Source organism: Pseudochaenichthys georgianus, chromosome 7 (genome assembly GCF_902827115.2).
Source record: "Pseudochaenichthys georgianus chromosome 7, fPseGeo1.2, whole genome shotgun sequence".
Lineage (NCBI taxonomy): Eukaryota > Metazoa > Chordata > Actinopteri > Perciformes > Channichthyidae > Pseudochaenichthys > Pseudochaenichthys georgianus.
In genome coordinates this window covers 26,569,978-26,593,099 of record NC_047509.1, presented here as the reverse complement: position 1 = coordinate 26,593,099, position 23,122 = coordinate 26,569,978, and the positions used below count along the sequence as shown (strand labels likewise).

At 41.2% G+C, this 23,122-nt stretch overlaps 1 protein-coding gene across 3 annotated transcripts in view; it reads right to left on the bottom strand.

The window, feature by feature from the left end:
* Nucleotides 1-23,122, bottom strand: part of cacna1db (calcium channel, voltage-dependent, L type, alpha 1D subunit, b) — a 120,657-nt gene that overhangs the window by 76,352 nt on the left and 21,183 nt on the right. For 2 of the 3 annotated variants that reach the window (XM_071203822.1, XM_071203823.1), the window contains exons 1-2: nucleotides 2,117-2,195; nucleotides 970-1,166 (exon numbers count right to left, since the gene is read on the bottom strand). In XM_071203822.1, coding sequence (XP_071059923.1) covers nucleotides 970-1,166; nucleotides 2,117-2,147 — 228 coding nt within the window. In that variant the 5' untranslated portion in view covers nucleotides 2,148-2,195. Of the gene's footprint in view, nucleotides 1-969; nucleotides 1,167-2,116; nucleotides 2,270-4,800; nucleotides 4,944-10,573; nucleotides 10,714-23,122 lie in introns of those variants that run through there. The other variant, XM_034086964.2, reaches the window with a different exon arrangement.

The window sequence follows — 23,122 nt, the reverse complement described above, 5'->3', positions numbered from 1 at the left end:
TGCTAAAGTGTATTTTAATAGAGCTGGGAACAAGTTGATAACTGATGATTGACTATTTAAACCCAATTTCTAACATTCCTTAACCTCAACCCTATGCTTTTCTACGCCCTGTCTACATGCATGCAGTTCTACTCTAGCTCTTGTATTCCTTTTGAAAGAAATCCCTACACCAGCTGGCTTTGCAGAGAAGTCACAATGCATCGACTCTGCAGCTATGTTTAATTTGTTTCAGTAGGAAAGGTCAGAGGTGAGATTTAATCTATCTATCCCTCGCTATCCTTCTATCTATCCTTCTTTAAGGTTTGTCGAGAGTCCATCCTGCTCTTCATCAGAAGTAATAGCATGGGATTACCATGGTAACACATGTACAAGAGAAGCAAAGAGTCTGTGAGGAAGAAAGAGGACGGCCGAGAAGGAGGCAGAGAGGTTCATTATTCCATCCATGAGGGTCTCCATCAATAAAAGGATGTGGGTGGATGTAGATGAAAACTCACTCTGAATTGAGCTTCAGTGCTCAGTGTTTTGGATAATTAAAAGCTGTTGGTGATCATTGTTAATGAGGCTGGCCTCTTTTGGTTTTAAAATACTTGTTATTAACTCAAAGATTGGTAATGGTTCAGCCTACCGCTCTCAATGAGAACTACTTTGTTAAAAAAAAATGTTGTGGGAGAAACAATATCTCATTTGAGATTTTATATTTTAGGTTCTCGTTGTTCATGTAGCAGGCAAAGTTATATATCCGTCAAAATCCATTACTGATGTTACATTACATAAGCTTAAACCGGATACAAAGATACCAAAAATAACTTTTGATGAGGAGCGCATTATGACATGTTTGTTGTAGCCTGCAGATTTTCAGTAACTCCTTGTTTTTCCTGTCAAAATCCAATTAAAAAAACCTGAAAACTGACATTTATAAACCAAAAACATGGTGCCCGTGTGAGGCATATTTGCAGAGTGGCAGATTACCCAGTAGAGAACGTCGGTCCAGCCCTCCATGGTGATGCACTGGAACACAGTGAGCATGGCGAACAAAAAGTTGTCGAAGTTTGTGATACCGTTGTTGGGTCCTTGCCAGCCCTCTCTGCAAAATGTACCATTGAGCAAACAGTGGCGGCCATGACCAGACACCGCACATGGCGTGGCCTCCTCTTCCGCGAGGACACCTGGGGGATCAGAGTTATACAGATGAATCTACTAACAAAAAGCGAAAAAATAATCAAAACCATTGACATTAATATTCCCATGGTCTGAAACACTTCACAAGCCTCTGCACTGATACCTTTCGTTTAAAACGTTCTCTGTTTTTAAATCTTAAAAACCCTTTTAACTGATTTTATTTTGTACCAAAAGCCTTTTGTTACATACATTACGTTACAGCACTGCCATTATAAAACTGGCCCTAATTATACTAATGTATAATCTTCCTCTATACTGGTTATCATATGTTGTCTTGCCAACCAGCAATTTTTCTTTCCTTTGGTAGGATGTGTAATCATTTCTCATAATCTCTCTTTTTTGATAAATGCATTTTCCTTTGAATTATCTTGAAAAAGCTCCAGAAATGATTACCTTCATTTTTTAAATAATTCATGTATAAAGATTAAGCTTATCATAAAACATATGTCCATATACTCTATATAAAAAAGATCAAAGCACATCAAAGTGAGGGTCCATTAGGTGAAAGGTGTATGGAAAGATGTGTACAAAGTGCTGTCATATTGCTATATTTTCCACCAATCTGTTATTTAAGCTTCTGTTCTGTCTGGCAGCCATCATGCACTATGACTGGCTGTATGCATGTGTGTGAATGTAAAGTATAGGTCTACATGCTTCAATCAAGCCTGTTTACATAATATATTAGTCCTTTAATCACTGGATTTAATCCCCCATCTGTTGTTATGCCCTGTTTTCTGTAGTTTGCCACCATTCAAATACAAGGTACATGTGTCAGGGATTAAAACCTGCATCCATCCTAAAATGACATACGCCTGCTCATACTGCAGGATGTATGTGGGATTTAAAAAGGGTTTAAAAGGTGAAAAAGGGCAAGTCTCATTGCTAAAACCCAAATTAAATTAAACCAAAAATGTAACAACACTCATTGAAAACATACCTGTTTGTCTCATGTAGCATGTGGCGTGCATTTTGCCAATGAAGAGCTCCAGGCCAATGATGGCATAGATGATAATGACAAAGAGGACCAGCAGAGCGATGTGGAGCAGAGGAACCATGGCTTTAATAATGGAGTTTAAAACGACCTGTAAACCTGCAAACACACAGAGGCAACGGTCAAACAGACAGAAATATCCATACTGTAAACCAGTGGTGAACCGTCAGGGCCTTCAAGGTATTCAGAGAATACCCTGGAACACTCAAGCATTTGGTAAACTGAACTAACATCAGCTTTTGTTTGAATTATTAGGTCAACTGCCTTTCATACATAACTTTCATTACTGATGAATTATTTTCTCAATTCAATCATATAAAGAAACAATAAGCACAGAAAATCTATCAGACTCATACAGAACCCCTGCAATCTTTGGGTTGTTGTAATGGCCTGGTGTATTTCTCTCAAAGCCTCTGATAGGACTGAATAGGAATATAAGCCAACCCTTGGTGGCATCAGCAAACAAGGCCAAATATCACCGTTTAATTAAACTGCACATACCATCCGACAAAGACAAATGTTAAACGAGAATAGAACTCAAAATGTCGTCTCAGCTTATCTTTCCCAGAAAATACAAACAAGGGAGATTTCAGTGCTTTTTTCGCATCGTGACCACATTAGACCAGGTCCTGATCTGAAACCACTAGACCTACACTCATCAAATCTGGACTGGATTATCCCACGGAGGCTAAAGATTCTTTATAACACAGTTTCAGATTTGTGAAACCTTAATTCTATTTGTGAAAATACAAAAAGGAAGATGCTGCTGCTTTTTTTAATCTAGACCACATTAGACCAGGTCCTGATCTGAAACCACTAGACCTAGACTCATCAAATCTGGACTGGATTATCCAGAGAGGCTAAAGATTCTTTATAACACAGTTTCAGATTTGTGAAACCTTTATTATATTTGTGAAAATACAAACAAGGGAGATTTCAGTGCTTTTTTTACATGTAGACCACATTAGACCAGGTCCTGATCTGAAACCACTAGACCTAGACTCAACAAATCTGAACTGGATTATCCCACGGAGGCTAAAGATTCTTTATAACACAGTTTCAGATTTGTGAAACCTTTATTCTATTTGTGAAAATACAAGAAGGCATAAAGGCTTGCCCAGATAGGAGGTTCACTCTCTGATTCTGATCCTGGCCTACTGCAGCAACCTCAGCCTTCCACCTGTGTTTGTATTTTCAAAAATAGAATAAAGGTTTCACAAATCTCAAACTGTGTTATAAAGAATCTTTAGCCCCTCTGGGATAATCCAGTCCAGATTTGATGAGTGTAGGTCTAGTGGTTTCAGATCAGGACCTGGTCTAATGTGGTCTACATGTAAAAAAAAAAGCACTGAAATCTCCCTTGTTCGTATTTTCACAAATAGAATTAAGGTTTCACAAATCTGAAACTGTGTTATAAAGAATCTTTAGACCCTCTGGGATAATCCAGTTCAGATGTGATGAGTCTAGGTCTAGTGGTTTCAGATCAGGACCTGGTCTAATGTGGTCTAGATTTTTTTTTTAAAGCAGCAAAATCTCCCTTTTTGTATTTTCACAAATAGAATAAAGGTTTCACAAATCTCAAACTGGGTTATAAAGAATCTTTAGACTCTCTGGGATAATCCAGTCCAAATAAATCGGCTATGCAGCGATTTAAGAGGTTCAAACACGGAGGATTGTTCGCTCAGCGCTGTAAATTAAATGTCCCTTAACTTTCCCCTTAACTGCCGAATCGGATGCTCTGAATCGGAAGCCAACTTCAGCGTCGTCCTGTAGGCTACGCTGTATTGTGCCTTTATTTACACTGTTATTGTTGTTGTTGTTGTTGTTGTTCTTGTTGTTCTTGTTTCCTAGAGTTTGGTGACCTTTGGGTGCTTTTCATTATGTTTGCGTGTTTCCCTGCTTTCTTCAACAACAAAGGTTCTCTAAGTGCCAAATGAGAAATATTTGTCTTGTCAGCTTTAGGTGAGAGTTACATTTCATATGCTGCTCAGCTGTGTGTCACATGCATATAATATACATGGTGTCCCTGACGTCACACATAGGATTCTGGTGAGTTGCTGTGAAACCCGAATTAGGTTTGGCAGCGACTTGGTTGTCTAACTACCGCCTGCTCCCACCACTCTGCGAGCTAGCTGAGGCTTACAAGCTAGGCTAACATGCTCATTAGCGCAGCCCTTTGTTGCTAGCTGGCTAACCCACCATCTATTTCTCCAGGTTTATAAAACATGTTAATTGACAAAAGAACACTACCTACACTAGCTCTAGCATGTTTTGAGGAGAGTATTTATTGTGTTCCTACTTAATGCTCCTGTTTTCCTGCTCCAGGATTCCTGTCTGTTTGTCTGCCATTCTGCCTTCTGGCCAACAACCTTCTCCATTCCTCGTCAGTTGTCTTCAGTCATCCTTACCTTTTTAACCAATTTCCATCTGCAGGGGCTACTCAGGTAAACTTCACCTGCCTGTTTGTCTGTGTTCAGCGACTGGATCCACTTTTAAACCAACCTGACATATAGGTTTGGGTGCCTGACTCCACCCATCGTCACCCTGATTAAAAGCCTTAGAAGGTTGTGCAGGGCTTAAAAGGGGAAAATGCGTGCTTTAAACCAAGAAACAGCTCCATGTGAACTCACTAGGAACTCCAGAGACAAGGCGGAGGGGTCGTAGCACGCGAAAGGCTCGGAGGGCCTTGACATCAAAGCCCACGGGTTTTCCTCCAGACTGGCCGCCCGAGTCAGCGTCTTTGGTTATCATCTCTAGAACCACACTGAACAACCTGATGGAGAGCAGAGAGGCAAAGGGGGAGAGATGAAAACAGAAAACAAAGCCATGTGTCCTCTGTGTACCTGTTTCTGGGTGTGTGAGCAAGTGTATCAAATCAAATCAAATCAAATTTTATTTGTAGAGCACATTTAAAAACGATTTTGGTCGAGCCAAAGTGCTGTACATGTAATTTAAACACATAAAAACACATTACATCACAATAAATCACAACCGATAAAAACAACACATGGAACAGTCAGGAGTCGTAACCCCACTCTAACTAGAAGGCCAGAGAGAAGTAGTGTGTCTTCAGTGTGGATTTAAAAGCCCCTAGGGTCTGGGCCGACCTCACATGGAGGGGAAGAGTGTTCCAGAGCCTGGGGCCAGCTGCTGTGAAAGCTCGATGCCCTCGGGTTTTGAGCCTGGTCTTAGGCACTACCAGCAGCAGCTGGTCAGCAGATCTTAAAGCTCTGGCTGGGGTGTAGCGCTGGAGGAGTTCAGCTATATAGGCCGGAGCCAACCCATTTAGTGCTTTAAATACAAATAAAAGGATTTTTAAATCAATTCTGAACCGGACTGGAAGCCAGTGTAGTAAGGCCAGAATTGGGGTGATGTGGTCACGCTTTTTGTGGCCAGTCAGGAGACGTGCAGCTGCGTTTTGGACTAGCTGCAGGCGTTTAATTGATGCCTGGTCCATACCCACATACAGAGCGTTACAATAGTCTAGTCTTGAGATCACAAAGGCGTTAATAACCCTTTCCAGGTCTTTAAAAGATAAATACGACTTGGTTTTGGCCAATAGTCTTATTTTAAAAAAGCAGGATTTTACTACGGTGCTGACCTGCTTGTCGAATTTAAAAGTGCTATTAAAGGTCACTCCAAGGTTCATGACAGAGGGGAGGATGTTTTTACTTAGGGAGCCCAGAATATCAACCGGAGAGGCTGGAGGTATGACATGCTTTATGTGTGTTTACCTTTAGCTTCTCACCGCTCATCACAGTTTGCATTGAAGTCCTATGGGGCCAGGTGGTCCACTGATAACCCATCACTCTAAACAAGGCTGTGTGTGTGTGTGTGTGTGTGTGTGTGTGTGTGTGTGTGTGTGTGTGTGTGTGTGTGTGTGTGTGTGTGTGTGTGTGTGTGTGTGTGTGTGTGTGTGTGTGTGTGTGTGTGTGTGTGTGTGTGTGTGTGTGTGTGTGTGTGTGTGTGTGTGTGTGTGTGTGTGTGTGTGTGTGTGTGTGTGTGTGTGTGTGTGTGTGTGTGTGTGTGTGTGTGTGTGTGTGTGTGTGTGTTTGCCGAAACATTACTGCCAGCTTTCTACTGGACATTATAAGGATCAGCTGTGAGTCAGGCAAATAGCGGAGGGAATTTTAAGATCATTTTATTATTGATTAATCTGCCAATTAATTTCTAGATTAATGGATGAATTGTTTGGTATATCAAATGTCAGGAAATAGAGGAAAATGTCCATCCCAGTTTCTTAAAGTCCAAGATAATGTCTGTTTTCTCAGTCCAAAACCCAAAATATTCAGTTTGATAGGATATAAAAAGAAGATAACAGGAAGTCTCGTATTTGAGAGGCTGAAAACAGCATTTTCTGACCATGTTTGCATGAGAAAATTGCTAAATAAAATATGTAATGAATATTTTCTGTTAAAACACCGGACTAATCGTTGCAGCTATAATGCTTTTGCAATTCATGAGTGATTATGGGTCTAGTACAACAGGGACAACCCTGTCTCCTAAAAATTACGTTCCCACAGAACTAAACTGCATTCTCAATTACGTTTAGCCAGAAACGTATTTTCTCCCACGTTATGTTCGTTATGAACGTATCTCAAATAAGTTTATTTCTACATATCTTCTAGAAACATATTTTCTCCCACGTTACGTTCGTTATGAACGTATCTCAAATACGTTTATTTTCTACATATCTTCTAGAAACATATTTTCTCCCACGTTACGTTTCTTATGAACGTATCTCAAATACGTTTATTTCTACATATCTTCTAGAAACATATTTTCTCCCACGTTACGTTCGTTATGAACGTATCTCAAATACGTTTATTTTCTACATATCTTCTAGAAACTTTTCTCCCACGTTACGTTTCTTATGAACGTATCTTAAATAAGTTTATTTTCTACATATCTTTACCATTTATTGTCTGAGGACGACCTAGAGAGTCTTGCTTATAATAATGATAATAGTCATTTCTAAATATCATTTTAGAGCCCACATTTGAAATCAGTAGGCGAGGCTGTAATTTCGCCAGCTGTTACTCTCATGGGCGAGGCAGAAAATAATAGTTTTAACATGCCAAAAAGCTGCTGTGTCGTTTATTGCACCTCAAACATTAAAACAAATCTAGAGTTACGTGTTTCTGTACTTCCTCTAAGAAGAAAGGACAGTAACAGAATATCTCTTTGACGCCAGATGTGGTGTTCGTATTGCGATATGATATTCAAAAAAAAATTCGGTTTAGGATGGCTGAAGACACTACACTACCCATAATCCCCAGCTATCGTTTGGTACTACAATCCCGTTGACAAACCCCGTGATTAATCTTCAAACTCTGGGATTGGATGTTGGAGTGGCAGTGCGCCAAGGTTATGCCAAGCGTCAAGCTCTTAGAAATGGAACGAAACCACGGCAGACTATTCAAAACTGGATTTGAACGCCCCCCGAGAACTACACATGCTGGCTATTGTGTTTCGCCACATGTTCTCTGTGGCACGTCTCTACTGGGAATTGTAGTTTTAAAAGACGCTTTCGTTTTTCCCAAAATTAGAAGTTGACAGTATTAAACTGTGGACAGCCCTGGAGGTTTAGGCGATGGGAAACACATTGGTGTGTACAAATTTAAAACATGTAATTACTAAATGGGTTAAAATCGCTTGCATCCATAATGGGCAGCATTAATATATACCCACATGACAGCTCATTGTTACTTTGTAATTCTACTCCACTACAATTCAGAGGTTAACCTGGTATTTTTACTCCACTACACTTATTTGAGTTACTTTGCAGATTCTGATTAATGATGTGAAATATAAACAACCTTTAAAGCAGACTTTAGTTACACCTGAGTAAAATTCAGGGAAAGGTGATTGTCAAGTGCCAACAATCAGGAGAGATATTTGATTGTTGGTGCTTGAGAAGACTAAACATTTATCTGCAGATCTCTATAAAGTATGTTCATTAATCGTTATTCTCTACTAATAGTTAATTAACAACTGTATATAATTGCTATTTTGCACATCCCTTTCAAGATTTCAAGATTTTCAAAGGTTTATTGACATATCATACACAACCACAGTGTAGTTTTGCAATGAATGCAAATCTTAGGTCACAGGACATTACAAGACATCTATCAATGTGTGTATCTCCACCATTAAACTGTCAAATTCTGCACATGTCGTATACTATCTACATACATAAGAGTATAATTAATTCGTATAATATCAGTTAAAATAAGAGCTTCAACATAGTTAACATTGCATGAAAGCAATATATTAGACGTTAAGTACTTTGTCAGGCTTAATATTTATCTGTAGATAGATACCCCCAAAGCTTTTTTCTTATTTGAAAGAAGACCTTAACCTAAAGTATTATTTAATGTTTAAATAGAGGTTAATTAGTTTGTATGTTTTGCACATCCTCCTATTAATATCTTTGTACATCGTGCACTAAACTGTTTTATTGTAGAGATCACTTACAGTATCTTCTTGATTTTTTATATTCTATATTTCTATCATTGACCTTCTACTTTCCCCCTATGAAAGTATGTACTCTTAATTGTTTTTCATCAAATAACATTATTCAACAAAAATAATTCAATAACGTGCTTTAACCACTAGGCGGTGCACACAAGGTACACACAGCATACTAATAATAACTTTGTATTATTAGTGTAGGACACTTATGTATGTATAACATCTGAAGATGTGTAGTTTTATTCATGTTTTTACATAATTTTACAGGATATTGCTATACTATTTCTCATGTTTTACTTCTACACATTAATATCTGATTTGTAAAACATCACAGACAGAAAGGCATATCCGTCATTTAATGGTAAGCTATTGAAATTGTGATTCCATAGATGTGTCTCCCATCACCCAAATCCCCTGACTATTCTCTCAACTCAGTATTTACATTCTTTAATTCAAAGAAAATCAGTAATATCTTTAAAAACTACATGTCCTTTTCTATCAGCTGTCCACCGTTATGGTGTAAATATAACCTATCTACCAATTGGATCAAATATAAAAGTCAGCCGAATTACTTTTGATACTGCAAGGAGACGTATTTTGTGAAAAGAAATGCAAGATGCAGTTCTTCAAGTTTGTCCAGAAGTCTTCTTATCAGGGCTCTATAAATAAAGAACTACGGCAGATGTGTAATATTTAATGCAGCCGAACCGTGTATTACAATGCCGTTATGTGATGACTTCCAAAGAGAAAAGCAAGAACACTCGGAATAAAGTATTATTATATATTTTTTAAATGTTTTCGGATATCATATTGCATTAACATCATATCCCAACATGCATTGCGGCTAAAACATCCAATCAACGAGCTTCAAGCTGAGGATCTTGGGTAATCTGTTCAGTGGGTTTGTGGTGTGTATCGCTCGAAATGTCCCTTATAGGCCTACGTCTGTTTCCGGTGACTTTATTTACGGCTAAAAAGCATGCTAAAAAGCCCAAGATTATAGAATAAATAAAAACAAGGATAATTGTGTGTTATTGTTCAGTAAATAACAGTGTGTTATTTAGAAAATAATAACAAATTTGAAGGAAAATAAGATTTAAAAAAATACAGATTTCAGTATTTTGAGGCTCTGAGCCCCATTTCTTTTCCTCACAGATGGAAAAAAAACATTATACAATTTAAAATAAAAACAAATAAATAAAAAGATAAAATACTGGCATGTAATTTACGTTAGAATAAATAGAATGGTTTTGAATAATAGATGAGTAAAATCTACTCACTTTACAGCCCCGCCCACTTTTGGGGAAACCAACGCTGTCATTTGAACGGCGATCAAGCCTGAAGCCACAGAGATCTTACTGTCCTTTCTTCTTAGAGGAAGTACAGAAACACGTAACTCTGGATTTGTTTTAATGTTTGAGGTGCAATAAACGACACAGCAGCTTTTTGGCATGTTAAAAACTATTATTTTCTGCCTCACTCATGAGAGTAACAGCTGGCGAAATTACAGCCTCTCCTACTGATTTCAAAGGTGTGCTCTAAAATTATATTTATAAATGACTATTATCATTATTGTAAGCAAGACAATAAATGGCAAAGATATATAGAAAATAAACGTATTTAAGATACGTTCATAATAAACGTAACGTGGGAGAAAATATGTTTCTAGAAGATATGTAGAAAATAAACGTATTTGAGATACGTTCATAACGAACGTAACGTGGGAGAAAATACGTTTCTGACTAAACATAATTGAGAATGCAGTTTAGTTCTGTGGGAACGTAATTTTTAGGAGACAGGGTTGACAGGGAACAGGATGAGTCATGGTGTGTATTGCTTCAGTTTGTAAGAAACAATGTGAGTGTGTGTGTTTATATCTTTGACCCTGGGTGTCTACACGTACATTTTATGCTCTACCTATGAACTTACCCCACTATGACGATGACAAAGTCCAGCATGTTCCAGCCGTTTCTGACGTAGGAGTTTTGGTGCATGACCAGGCCATAGGCAATAATCTTCAGAAATGTCTCTATAGTGAAAATGATCAGGAAGGCATATTCTACTGTTTCCTGTGTAGAGAGGACAAGAGGAGAAAGCACAAGACAGAGAAAAGTTTAGTCATCTAACTTTTCTAACTTTGCAAAAGCACTTCACTGTCGGCCGAATAATGTGCGTGGGGGCTGCAAAAACAAGAGGCAATGAGGCCAACAGGTATGAGGCACAACAACAACAAAAACATTTTCCCTGGTTACAACAACAGTTGGCTTGGCAACCTGTTTCATTTTTTTGTAAAAGCAATTAGAAAGGTATCTTTGACTTGACTTTGATCAGATTCACAGCTTCCTGCTGACTTACAGTAAGATCATTCCTTTTATTTATGATAGCACAGTCACACTTTGCTGCAAAACCCACAGTTTTTAAGTGGTAATCGCACAGTTTTTCAATAGGCGCGTTCACACCAGAGTATTTTTCCCCGTACTTTTCCCGTTTAGTTCCGTTAGTACCCCTTATGTTGCGTTCACACCAAAAAGAGTACTTAGTAGGGAACTTTTACCCCAATTTGTAGTGCCTGCTAGAGAGGTGGTACCAAAAAAGTACCAATTTCTATTGGCTGGGCGAATTGCAAACCACGCCCCGCATATCTGTACTGCATTAGCATTAGCCCCGCGCACCAACGGAGAGAGAATAACTTATGTCAACAAAAAAAAAACATGGGAGCGGTGGAGATGAGGAGGTGTCGGCGTTCTGGCGATTTACTCGGAAGGCTTCAGTAGAAGCTGCTGGGAGTCCCAGCAGCTTCTACTGAAGCCAGTCCTCAACTCCGGGGACTTCCGGCCGGGGACTTCGGGTGGCAGTATACGCCGTGAAGTTGTTTGCGGCCTGCCAGTAAACCCAAAACAGAAGAAGACGAAGTGACGTCAGCGGCTCATTTGCGTAATCTTCCCTCAGAGAAAAGTACTCCGGTGTGAACGCGATTGGTATTTAGTGCCCTGGGGTACTAAGTGGCGGCACTAAGTACGGAAAAGTACTTGGTGTGAAAGCGGCTACTGATCCTAGGTCATAAAAAAGTATCATCATTTTATTCTTCAAGAAATGTCCATTCCTGATAAAACGTCCCTATTTTTTTGGCAAATTTCATGGTCATACTGTAGCATTCACAGAAAAAACATTTTGTAAGATAAAACACATACAAATATATTTTGTGTGTCCAAGGTTTTCATCCAGCAGCAGCAATGTGAAACATGTCAAACGCTGGCCTTGTATCGAGGGTTGTGATGAGAATACCTGCATAAAATACCAGTGTTTGCGCGTAACACCACTTTGTGATGCATTCCCTGTGACCACCTCTGACACAGCACAGTAAAGAAAAGGTTCAAAGTGAATAATTTTTTATTAGTAGTTTAGAAGCAATGGCCACTTAAATCCAAACAAATATGTATTTCATGGCCAATAAAGCACAAGAACATCCTACTGAATGTCCTGCTACATTATCAACATGTTTCCATGGTAACACAGTGTCTGGTAATGGAAACTGGACCATGGATTGGGAAATTTGCACACACATTTATTTATTGAGCGTACACATTATTCCATTTTCTCACCTCCACTTTCTTTCTCTCTCTCAGAAACACCTTAATCTCTCCTACATATCATTTGTATCTCTCTCTCTTTCTCTCCCACACAAACTCCCTCTCTCCCTCTCTTTGTTTGTCTCTCTCTCTCTCTGGCTCCGTCAATGCAAAATGTTAGTGAGTCGGCAGGTTTTAGAGCCCATTAAGCGCAGCACTCCTCTTGTTGATTTAAAGGACACAAACACAAGACGCACACAGAGAGCACGCACAAAGACCCACTCGTGCACACTGAGAGACACTGACGACAACAGTAACACTCAGATGTCACACCCACACACAAAAGAGACCTGCAGTAGTACACACTCTTCTGAAAGGCAGCCAGACAACCAGACAGACACTTTCACACAGGGATTATAAACACTCCGGGCAATTGCAATTTAGCCACAGTTAGCAGGAGCCATTGTTAAAACACCAAATCTACCACCAGATTGTTTGCATTTACTGTATATATTATTGAAATGCTGATTATATCGCATTGCATGCAGTCAAATTTAAACTTTAGAATTTTTTCTCAGGTAGCTATTGTTTCCATTTATTTCCGGAAACTATCAATTTGCTCTTTAAACTTGCTGGAGTTGTGCTCTCAGTCAAAATGTACATCAAATGCGTATACATGTCTAACCATGCAAGCAACAAAGCACTGATAAAATGTAAGATCTATAACATTTGGTCCGGAAACGTAAACATTAATGTTCCCCAGAGGATCAACCTTTCTTCCTTTGGTAAGTTTCTGACTTTCTTGCGCCCTTCATTGTTGTGTGTGTCTAGCTAGAAGTCATAATGTGGGAATGACATGGAAGCTACAAAGAAGGGTTTTGTGTTTTATTTCTCAAACCTCAACATATTGATAGCGGGATTTGCCAGTCACATTTTTATCATTATTCTGACATAAGATAAATGCAACACAGACGCTGTATCTCGCAATGTAAACAAAACCATGATTTGTGCATATGCAGCAATATTTGATCTGCTTCAACATTTAATGAGTTCTTTCTTTGCACATGCCCACAGTTGCATGAATATCAGGCCATTTGTTTTCATGTGATGCTGACGTACAAACAGACGTAATACGCACCCGGAAACAAAATCTCTTTGTCTTTTTTAACTGTGTTAATTGACTCAATTCAAAAACAAGACTCATTTCATTTTCTTACTGTTTAGACCTTCACTAAATGTGGAATACAAATATTTGAGAGATTTAAAAAGATCAGCACTGATGTTGAACATGTCTGGTTGTTGGTAAATGTACCAACATATCCCAAATCACTGCTGTGGGCCCAGATGCAAACCCAGCTGTCTGTTAATATTGACTTTTCTACAAAGAAAATGTCTTTGTCTCGCTCTTAATTGTTAACAGGTGTAAGCTGAGTGGTGTGCCCTTACAGAGGCTGTGTGATGATGACCTGTTGAGGTCAACAAGCACCACGACTCAGAGCTGTTTAACACTGATAAGAGCCTCCGCAGCACACATGAACACACACATGAAGACACACATGAAGACACACATGAAGACACACATGAACACACACATGAACACACACGCCTACTACGTCCAATTCAATATTCCTGCTCCATCCTCCTGCTGTTCCCATAGGTGTGCATTTGTCCGGTCCGCTGGTGAGTGAGCAAACCTAAATGGTGTGTGTGTGTGTGTGTGTGTGTGTGTGTGTGTGTGTGTGTGTGTGTGTGTGTGTGTGTGTGTGTGTGTGTGTGTGTGTGTGTGTGTGTGTGTGTGTGTGTGTGTGTGTGTGTGTGTGTGTGTGTGTGTGTGTGTGTGTGTGTGTGTTCACAAAATCCATTCAGGATGTGACCCAGGAGTCAGGTTGATAGTCAACAAGGTTGTGTCTGAGAATGGAGATTACTGCAGGATAATGGAAACAACAAATAGAGTAATCACCTGATCCTACTTAGTGCATTACACACACACACAATAGTAACAATGCACAAAGAAGAGTAATTAATTACTGGCAGGTGTCCAAATACAAATTGAAAAATATTTGTTAAGTACATTTTATAAATGTATTTATGTATTCAATTGTCAGTCAACACAATGCTTTTACTATCTTAAGTCAGTGTTGCCAGTAGCCATACTTGTTTTTAGTTGATAGATGTTTAATAGTTTGATCTTGTGATGCTTATTCTCTGTGTTTAGACGTATTTAGACGGCTATGGACCTGCTTATACAAGTGCTGGATGAACTGAAAGTTCGTTTTATTTTCAACCATGTAAACATAAATGGAAAAGAAAATCTTTGACAAAGTGACTCATGGAGACAAAACAGTGCAAGAACAAGAGCAGCAGACCTCAGTTTCTTTAGAAGGCGATTGCACGCGTGCAGCGCTGTTAATGAAATCAAAACATTTCCTGCTGCCGCTTCACTTTAAAAGCCTTCCAGTGAAAGGACTGGATTATGGCTTTACTTTGAAGCTACTTGAAGGGCGATAATGACTGTGGTTTGCTCAACCATGTTATTTTAGTTTCAACTAAGTAAGCCCACTTCGTTTTAAATGTGAGAACATACAAATGGGTTTTTTAGGTAAATAAATAAAAATATATATATAAAAGAATTATTTCTTCTAAACAATTTTTAGATTTAAAAAAAATCAATACTATAATATTTTTTCCCTTAAATCAGCACTGTCGTTTCTCTAATCCCAACTAAATGCTGGATGCATCAGAAAATAATTTTTCTCTTAAAACCTTTGGTTTTGTGCTCATGTAACTTCCCAGGATTTAAAAAGTATAGCTAGAAATAATCTTTGCCCTGTGCCCTATTAAATACCTAGTGATAGGTTCAGTACAAACTGCATGGTGTTACATAAGACATTAAATCTGTTTTATTTTTCACATCCCTAGGGGGTTCCTGGGTAGTGGGTGAGAGAGTGAGAGAACATGTGGCGCTGCAGAGTGAGGTTGAGTGCTGACCAGGGGGAGGTATAAAGAGAGGCGACAAGTGGCTCCCGAACTCTGTCAACCCTCTTCTCTAGAAACCCTTTGTTCTGTCAGCACCGGGGGAGGAGACCACGCCGGTGTACTGAAGAGCTTCTGTGTCGGTGTGCTTCATATAAACTCAACATTATTAATTGAACTGTCAAAGTTACAGGTTCTAAATATTCTCGTCTGCTGTGTCCAGGCCCAGTGAAGAAGCTACACTCGTTTAATGTTGGTAATTTCCTTCTGTGCTTGTAATACAGCTGTGAGAGGGATAACGTTGCCATGGAAATCAGGCTTGTTTCACGTGTGGGCAGAGACTTGAAGTTTGGATACTCAAGACAACCGCCTCTGGTGCAGCTGGTTAAATAAACAGCAGCTTTCACTGAAAATAACACATTATGCATCTAAATAATCTAGAAATACTGTACATTTAAATCTGAGCAGCACAGACAAAAGACGTATTTTTATTATGCGCTGGTGGTAGTTTTTATTAATTACGCTTTTAATGACATCTTTTAGCCTGATAGCTTGATGGACAACATATTTTCCTTACTTATTTTCGCATTATGCCAGCTACCTTTCCACAAGGTCCCAGTCATATACCAACATTTGGATTTATTGGCCAAAAGCAACTAATATATTGGTAATCCAAAGAGACAACTGTGAATAACCCCAAGAACACTTGTACGTCCATATTTTTCTACAGTATAGTTGAACGCTTTTCAAGGAACACAAGATCACTTGTATAAACAATTGCCTTCCGTTCACCCTTCAACTTTCACATCTATGGCTTTGAGATGTATTTACAAACCACACCATGACGCAGGTCCAGGCACACAAACCGGAGCAGCTTGATTGATTTAAGGAGGAGTAGTGGGTGGTGTAAGCTCACAAATCCCCTCTTTTGGGAGCTGGTCAAGACATTTGGTTTGCTCAAGCCAAGAGAGGTCACAGTCAGACAAAATGTCCTCAATGATGTCTCTGTGATACATAGAGAAGTTTTCAGTAAGAAGGAAAAACACTTATAAAGAGTTGTACTGTTAAAATAAAGGAATACAATTTGGCTTTAGTTGCTGTTTCCAGATTAAAATCAATTAGAGCATGGTGTGCTATTGGAGTTGGAGGAAAATGTTGTCCATTACAAAACTATTTTCAGGGTTTTGACCTTGGCTTGAAAAACTTTAACCAATCGTTGTTGAATCAAAGGATTAACCAAACCACGGCTGGTCCAGGGAGACAAAAAAAAAAAAGAGTAGAAGATAAAATGGAAGAGAGGGATGAGGAAAGATTGTAAAACAGCAAAAAAGAGATGATTATAGAGGGTTAGATCATCAGGGTATAGGTTGGTTTAAAGAAGTAGTCAGATATTGAAATCGTAGGGCATTAGATCACTGATAATCTCTTTGTGAACCCTTGGTGAACCTAAAAGGAATCAATCTCACATACTATAAATATAGAAACAGAGTAATAGCCAAGAATGGGAGAAAAAAATCCTCCCTAGGATTGTTTTGCATTTCTTTTTGTTTTATATTTAGCCTTTACTTAACCAAGAAAAAAGACTGAAATAGTAAATCTCCTTTTCAAGAGTGTCCTGGCCAAGACCGGCAGCAACACAGATAAACTGGTGCAGACATAAAAAAAAAACAGAAGTATTTTAAATGAAACTAATAACATATTAAAGAATTATATGTAATCAAAACAAATTCAAAACATCGACAACAAGATGTGCAAGATTCCAATTGATTTAAATTCCTTTAAATGTGTCCAAAGAAAACAGCTCCCAAAGATTTAGCTGGGTACAAACATGGTATGGACTTTAGGAACAGTTACTAAGAATAAATCCTGGAAGCTTGGATAATAATTCCCCTTACTTTTTGGGTATTTTCAAACAATACCAATGGTTTAGTCTACGGGTGGACAAAGGAAGACCTTCCAAAATGAGAGTAATTGAATACTGTGTTCCTCGATCAGAGAAACTAGCAGCAGTGGTGATTTGGCTGTACTCTGCAAGCGCCACATTACGTTGTGTGAATCTTTGCAGTTATACTAACAAGTTCATTTCCTGTGCTTTCCAACCACACACTCATTAATGATCTGAAAGTGATTTATCCGTCTGATTCAGGGCGGGTTTATCTAAAGAATATCCTTCCATGGATGTTACAATACAATGATTTGTACTGCACTGAACAAAAATATAAACACAAAACAAAAAAAAACACAAACAAAACACTTTTGTTTTTGCTCCCATTTCTCATGAGATGAACTCAAAGATCTAAAACATTTTCTATAAACACAAAATAACAATTTCTCTCAAATATTGTTCACAAATCTGAAAAAATCTGTGATAGTGAGCACTTCTCCTTTGCCGAGATAATCCATCCCACCTCACAGGTGTGGCATATCAAGATGCTGATTAGACAGCATGATTATTGCACAGGTGTGCCTTAGGCTGGCCACAATAAAAGGCCACTCTAAAATGTTCAGTTTTATCACACAGCACAATGCCACAGATGTCGCAAGTTTTGAGGGAGCGTGCAATTGGCATGCTGACAGGAGGAATGTCCACCAGAGCTGTTGCCCGTGAATTGAATGTTCATTTCTCTACCATAAGCCGTCTCCAAAGGCGTTTCAGAGAATTTGGCAGTACATCCAACCGGCCTCACAACCGCAGACCACGTGTAACCACACCAGCCCAGGACCTCCACATCCAGCATGTTCACCTCCAAGATCGTCTGAGACCAGCCACTCGGACAGCTGCTGCAACAATCGGTTTGCATAACCAAAGAATTTCTGCACAAACTGTCAGAAACCGTCTCAGGGAAGCTCATCAGCATGCTCGTCGTCCTCATCGGGGTCTCGACCTGACTCTGGTTCGTCGTCGTAACCGACTTGTGTGGGCAAATGCTCACATCGATGGCGTCTGGCACGTTGGAGAGGTGTTCTCTTCACGGATGAATCTCGGTTTTCACTGTTCAGGGCAGATGGCAGACAGCGTGTGTGGCGTCGTGTGGGTGAGCGGTTTTCTGATGTCAATGTTGTGAATCGAGTGGCCCATGGTGGTGGTGGGGTTATGGTATGGGCAGGCGTATGTTATGGACGACGAACACAGGTGCATTTTATTGATGGCATTGTGAATGCACAGAGATACCGTGACGAGATCCTGAGGCCCATTGTTTGTGCCATTCATCCACGACCATCACCTCATGTTGCAGCATGATAATGCACGGCCCCATGTTGCAAGGATCTGTACCCAATTCCTGGAGGCTGAAAACATCCCAGTTCTTGCATGGCCAGCATACTCACCGGACATGTCACTCATTGAGCATGTTTGGGATGCTCTGGATCGCCGTATACGACAGCGTGTTCCAGTTCCTGCCAATATCCAGCAACTTCGCACAGCCATTGAAGAGGAGTGGACCAACATTCCACAGGCCACAATCAACAACCTGATCAACTCTATGCGAAGGAGATGTGTTGCAATGCGTGAGGCAAATGGTGGTCACACCAGATACTGACTGGTTTTCAGACCCCCCCAATAAAGCAAAACTGCACGTTTCAGCTGTCAAATTGACAGGAGGTTGTTCTTTGTATAACATCTATAGAATGTTAAAGTGAAGTTTCACAGATGGCTGCTGTACGAACATGTATGTGTGTTGTGTTGTTACAATAATACTAGATAAGCTTTTGCTATACTGCACGTTTGCAGTGGACTGTATTCCCACTGTGTGTGTGTGTGTGTGTGTGTGTGTGTGTGTAAATTGATCAGAGAGAAGGGCTGGCCCTACAACATCATGCCTGAGCTGATCAGCTGGGAGCATCATACACACACACACAGCAGATGCAGGGTCACTAGATGTCAATACCCTCATTGAGGATAACACGAGCTGACATAACACTCAATGCCATGTGGCTCAGTGTGTGTGTGTGTGTGTGTGTGTGTGTGTGTGTGTGTGTGTGTGTGTGTGTGTGTGTGTGTGTAATGCTCTGTCTGTGACCAGGAGCTGTGATGATGTCAAACTGAGTAACATGATTTAGACAGGACAAAGAAAGTCTTACTAAATATCATCCACATTTACTGTTTTAGGAAACAAATGTATTGGATAACACAAAAAATACATCATAAAGCGTCATGAGCTGTATTCCAGAGCATGAATAAATCATACATTCCCTCGTGTTAACTATTAGTAAAGAGCAGAGGAACACTGGGTGTCATGTCTGCTAAAGAGATCCAAGTCCGCACACTAGTGGGTAGAGAGCGAGCGGGTAGGATTACGCGGATCCTCAACGACCCAGCAATAGATTATTTAAGCTTCTATACTCAAAAACCTTTTTTTCTTAGGCCAGCAGCATGTTAAAGTCTGGCCTCTGAATATCTAAATAAAGACAGTTTCTTTTATCTGGTTTAGTTTCCCATTGGATTTTACTTGGCACTAAATTCAGAAATGGTCTTTGTGTTACGGTGGAGCGAAGGAAGCAGGTAGGACCCAAATGCAGATTAAAGTAAAAATAATTCCTTTATTTCAAGGCTATATATATATATATATATATATATATATATATATATATATATATATATATATATATATACATATATATACACACACACATACATACATATACACACACACACACACACACAGGCAGAACAGAACACTTACCGAGGACAAGCCAAATCACAAGACGAACCGACAATGAACACTGGGAGACAGGGGGATTTAAACACAGGGCAACTAGACACAGGTGGGAACAATCAGGGGCGGGGCCAACACTGATGAGCACAGGAGACACACAAGGAGTGACAGGTGAAAACAATAAGACAACTAGACACACCAGGGAAACTAACGACGGGAGGAAAAACACAGGGAAAAGGACCAGACAATATACAAGGAGGAAAATACCGATAACCAGACATACACAACTACAAACGTGACAAAACATGAGAATCCTGACAGAACCCCCCCCTTAAGGGACGGATTCCAGACGTCCCTAAAAAACAAACAAACACAAAAGTCCAAAACCTCAAGCAGGGTGGGTGGAGGGGGTCCGGAGGAGGGACTCCGGCTCTCAGAGGGCCGGGCTCGAGGGCGAAGACCGGACAGCTCCGGAGGCCGGGCAGGAAAGCGCTGATGGGACAGCTCCGGAGACCGGGCAGGACCCGGTGTCGGCCGGACAGAAACCGGAGCCTGTCGGACAGGCTTCGGCAGGATCCCCCACGGAAGTGGACCAGGAGTTGGCAGGAACCCCGGCGAGACAGGTGATGGACATGGGGCTGGCAGGGCCCCCGGTAGAACCTCCAACGGCACGGGATATAGGGTTGGCAGGACCCCCAGCAGGGGAGTAGACGGCAGGACTTCCAACGACACAGGGTTGGCAGGACCCCCGGCAGGGGAGTAGATGGCGGGACCTCCAACGAGACCGGACCTAGGGTTGGCAGGACCCCCGGCAGGGGAGTGGACGGCGGGACCTCCAACGAGACAGGAGAAGGAGCTAGCAGGCCCCCCGGCAGGAGAGTAGACGGCGGGACCACCAACGGGACAGGACATGGAGCTGGCAGAACCCCCGGCAGGAGAGTAGACGGCGGGACCTCCAACGGGACAGGACAAAGGGTTGGCAGGACCCCCGGCAGGAGAGTAGACGGCGGGACCTCCAACGGGACAGGACAAAGGGTTGGCAGGACCCCCGGCAGAGGAGTAGTCGACGGAGCCCCCAACGGGACAGGACCTGGAGTAGGGACCCGAGAGGAGACTCGAGAGGGGAACCAAGGGGGAACTCGAGAGGGGACTCGAGAAGGGACTCGAGAGGAGACTCGAGAGGAGAACTAGAGAGGGGACTAGAGGAGGGACTAGAGGAGGGACTAGAGAAGGGAACTCGAGAGGGGACTCGCGAGGGGAACTAGAGGAGGGACCAGAAGAGGGACGAGAGGAGGGACTAAAGGAGGGACCTCGAGAGGGAACTGGAGAGGGGACTCGAGAAGTGACTAGAGGAGGGACTAGAGAAGGGAACTCGAGAGGGGACTCTCAAGGGGACCAAGAGGAGGGACTAGAGCGGGGACTAGAGCAGGGACTAGAGCAGGGACTAAAGGAGGGACTAAAGGAGGGAACTCGAGAGGGGACTGGAGAGGGGACTCCAGAGGGGACTCCAGAGGGGACTCCAGAGGGGACTCCAGAGGGGACTCCGGAGGGGACTCCAGAGGAAACTGGAGATGGGACTGTGGCAGCTGGAGCCGGAAACCTGGCTGTAAGGTCCGGAGCGGAAGCCTGGACCCTGGCTGTGTAAGCCAGGTAATCCAGTATGGACGCAAAGCTGCGTGGGCCGGTACTGGAGCATGGAGGCATGGCTGCTAGCTTGGCTTTGCACCTCCTTCTCTTAGCAGCCGCCTGTGGCATCAAAAAAGCTGAATCCGCTGGGTCCATCTTTGGTCGGTTCGTAATGTTACGGTGGAGCGAAGGAAGCAGGACCCAAATGCAGATTAAAGTAAAAATAATTCCTTTATTTCAAGGCTATATATATATATATACAGGCAGAACAGAACACTCACCGAGGACAAGCCAAATCACAAGACGAACCGACAATGAACACTGGGAGACAGGGGGATTTAAACACAGGGTAACTAGACACAGGTGGGAACAATCAGGGGCGGGGCTGACACTGATGAGCACAGGAGACACACAAGGAGTGACAGGTGAAAACAATCAGACAACTAGACACACCAGGGAAACTAACGACAGGAGGAAAAACACAGGGAAAAAGACCAGACAATATACAAGGAGGAAAATACCCATAACCAGACATACACAACTACAAACGTGACAAAACATGAGAATCCTGACACTTTGGCCAAAACGGCTCAACGGTGCCTCCTTGGAAGCATCCACTGTGGTGCATTTCTCCTTTATGTATGAGATGTATATGGAAACAAACAAACAAGTAAATTGGAGGTAAAGCGTAATAGGTCATTTTTAGCGCATCACATGACTGTCTTCTATTTATGGTGTCAGCAATCGTACGCTTTGCAAGGCAGTCACATAGCAGTCATGCAGCACACACCACTCATGATCAAGCCATTTTATTAGCCCCTCGGAAAGAGACATTTAATTGGCCAATTTCATCTAGGCATTTGATTGGCCCATTGAAACTAGCCATCTGATTGGCCCATTGAAACTGGCTATCTTGTTTACCTATTGAAACTGGTCATTCGGTTGGCTCATTGAAATTGTGCATTTGATTTTGAACATAATGCTCTGTTGATTTAATTTTGTGTAAAAAAAAAACTTTGGTTAAAGGGTGCACTGCGGGGAATTAAGAGCAGGGCCCTGAGCTAAAGCTGCCCCTACACTAAAAAGATGCAACTGCAATTTAGTTTTGATTTAACTACGTGAATAAGGACAGTGTTATTTGTTTTGGTGGATGTACTCACAGACAGCGTGTCAGTGTGATTCTGTCAGTGTGTCAGTGTGTGTAAGGCCATGTGCGTGTGAATGGTGGTGCATGTATGTGATCCAGCCAGAAGCAGGCTAATCAGCTCCTATTAGCCTCTGTTCCCATTGTTCTTAATACGATTAATGGGGGCCAGAGAGCACAGGCTGAGGATGTTCATGCTGATTGCTGCAGAACAAACCACAGGCTGAACAATACAGCCACTAATAACTCTACCATTTGCGCTCTTCTTATGGAGTGTGTGTCTGCTGTGAGGCTTTCATGTCATGAAGTGATGCTAAAGCCACTTTAGACACACACCATTTATAATCAAATCGAAACTCCCCTGAAAAGGCTCATTTTCTAAAAGTATAGTACAATTATCATCTTTTTCTCTCTCTCTCTCAAACACACACACACACACAACTACATGTGTAGAGTACATCCCGTTAACCCATGAATTAGGTCTCCTTTGCTCAATTTTCCATCTCTCTCA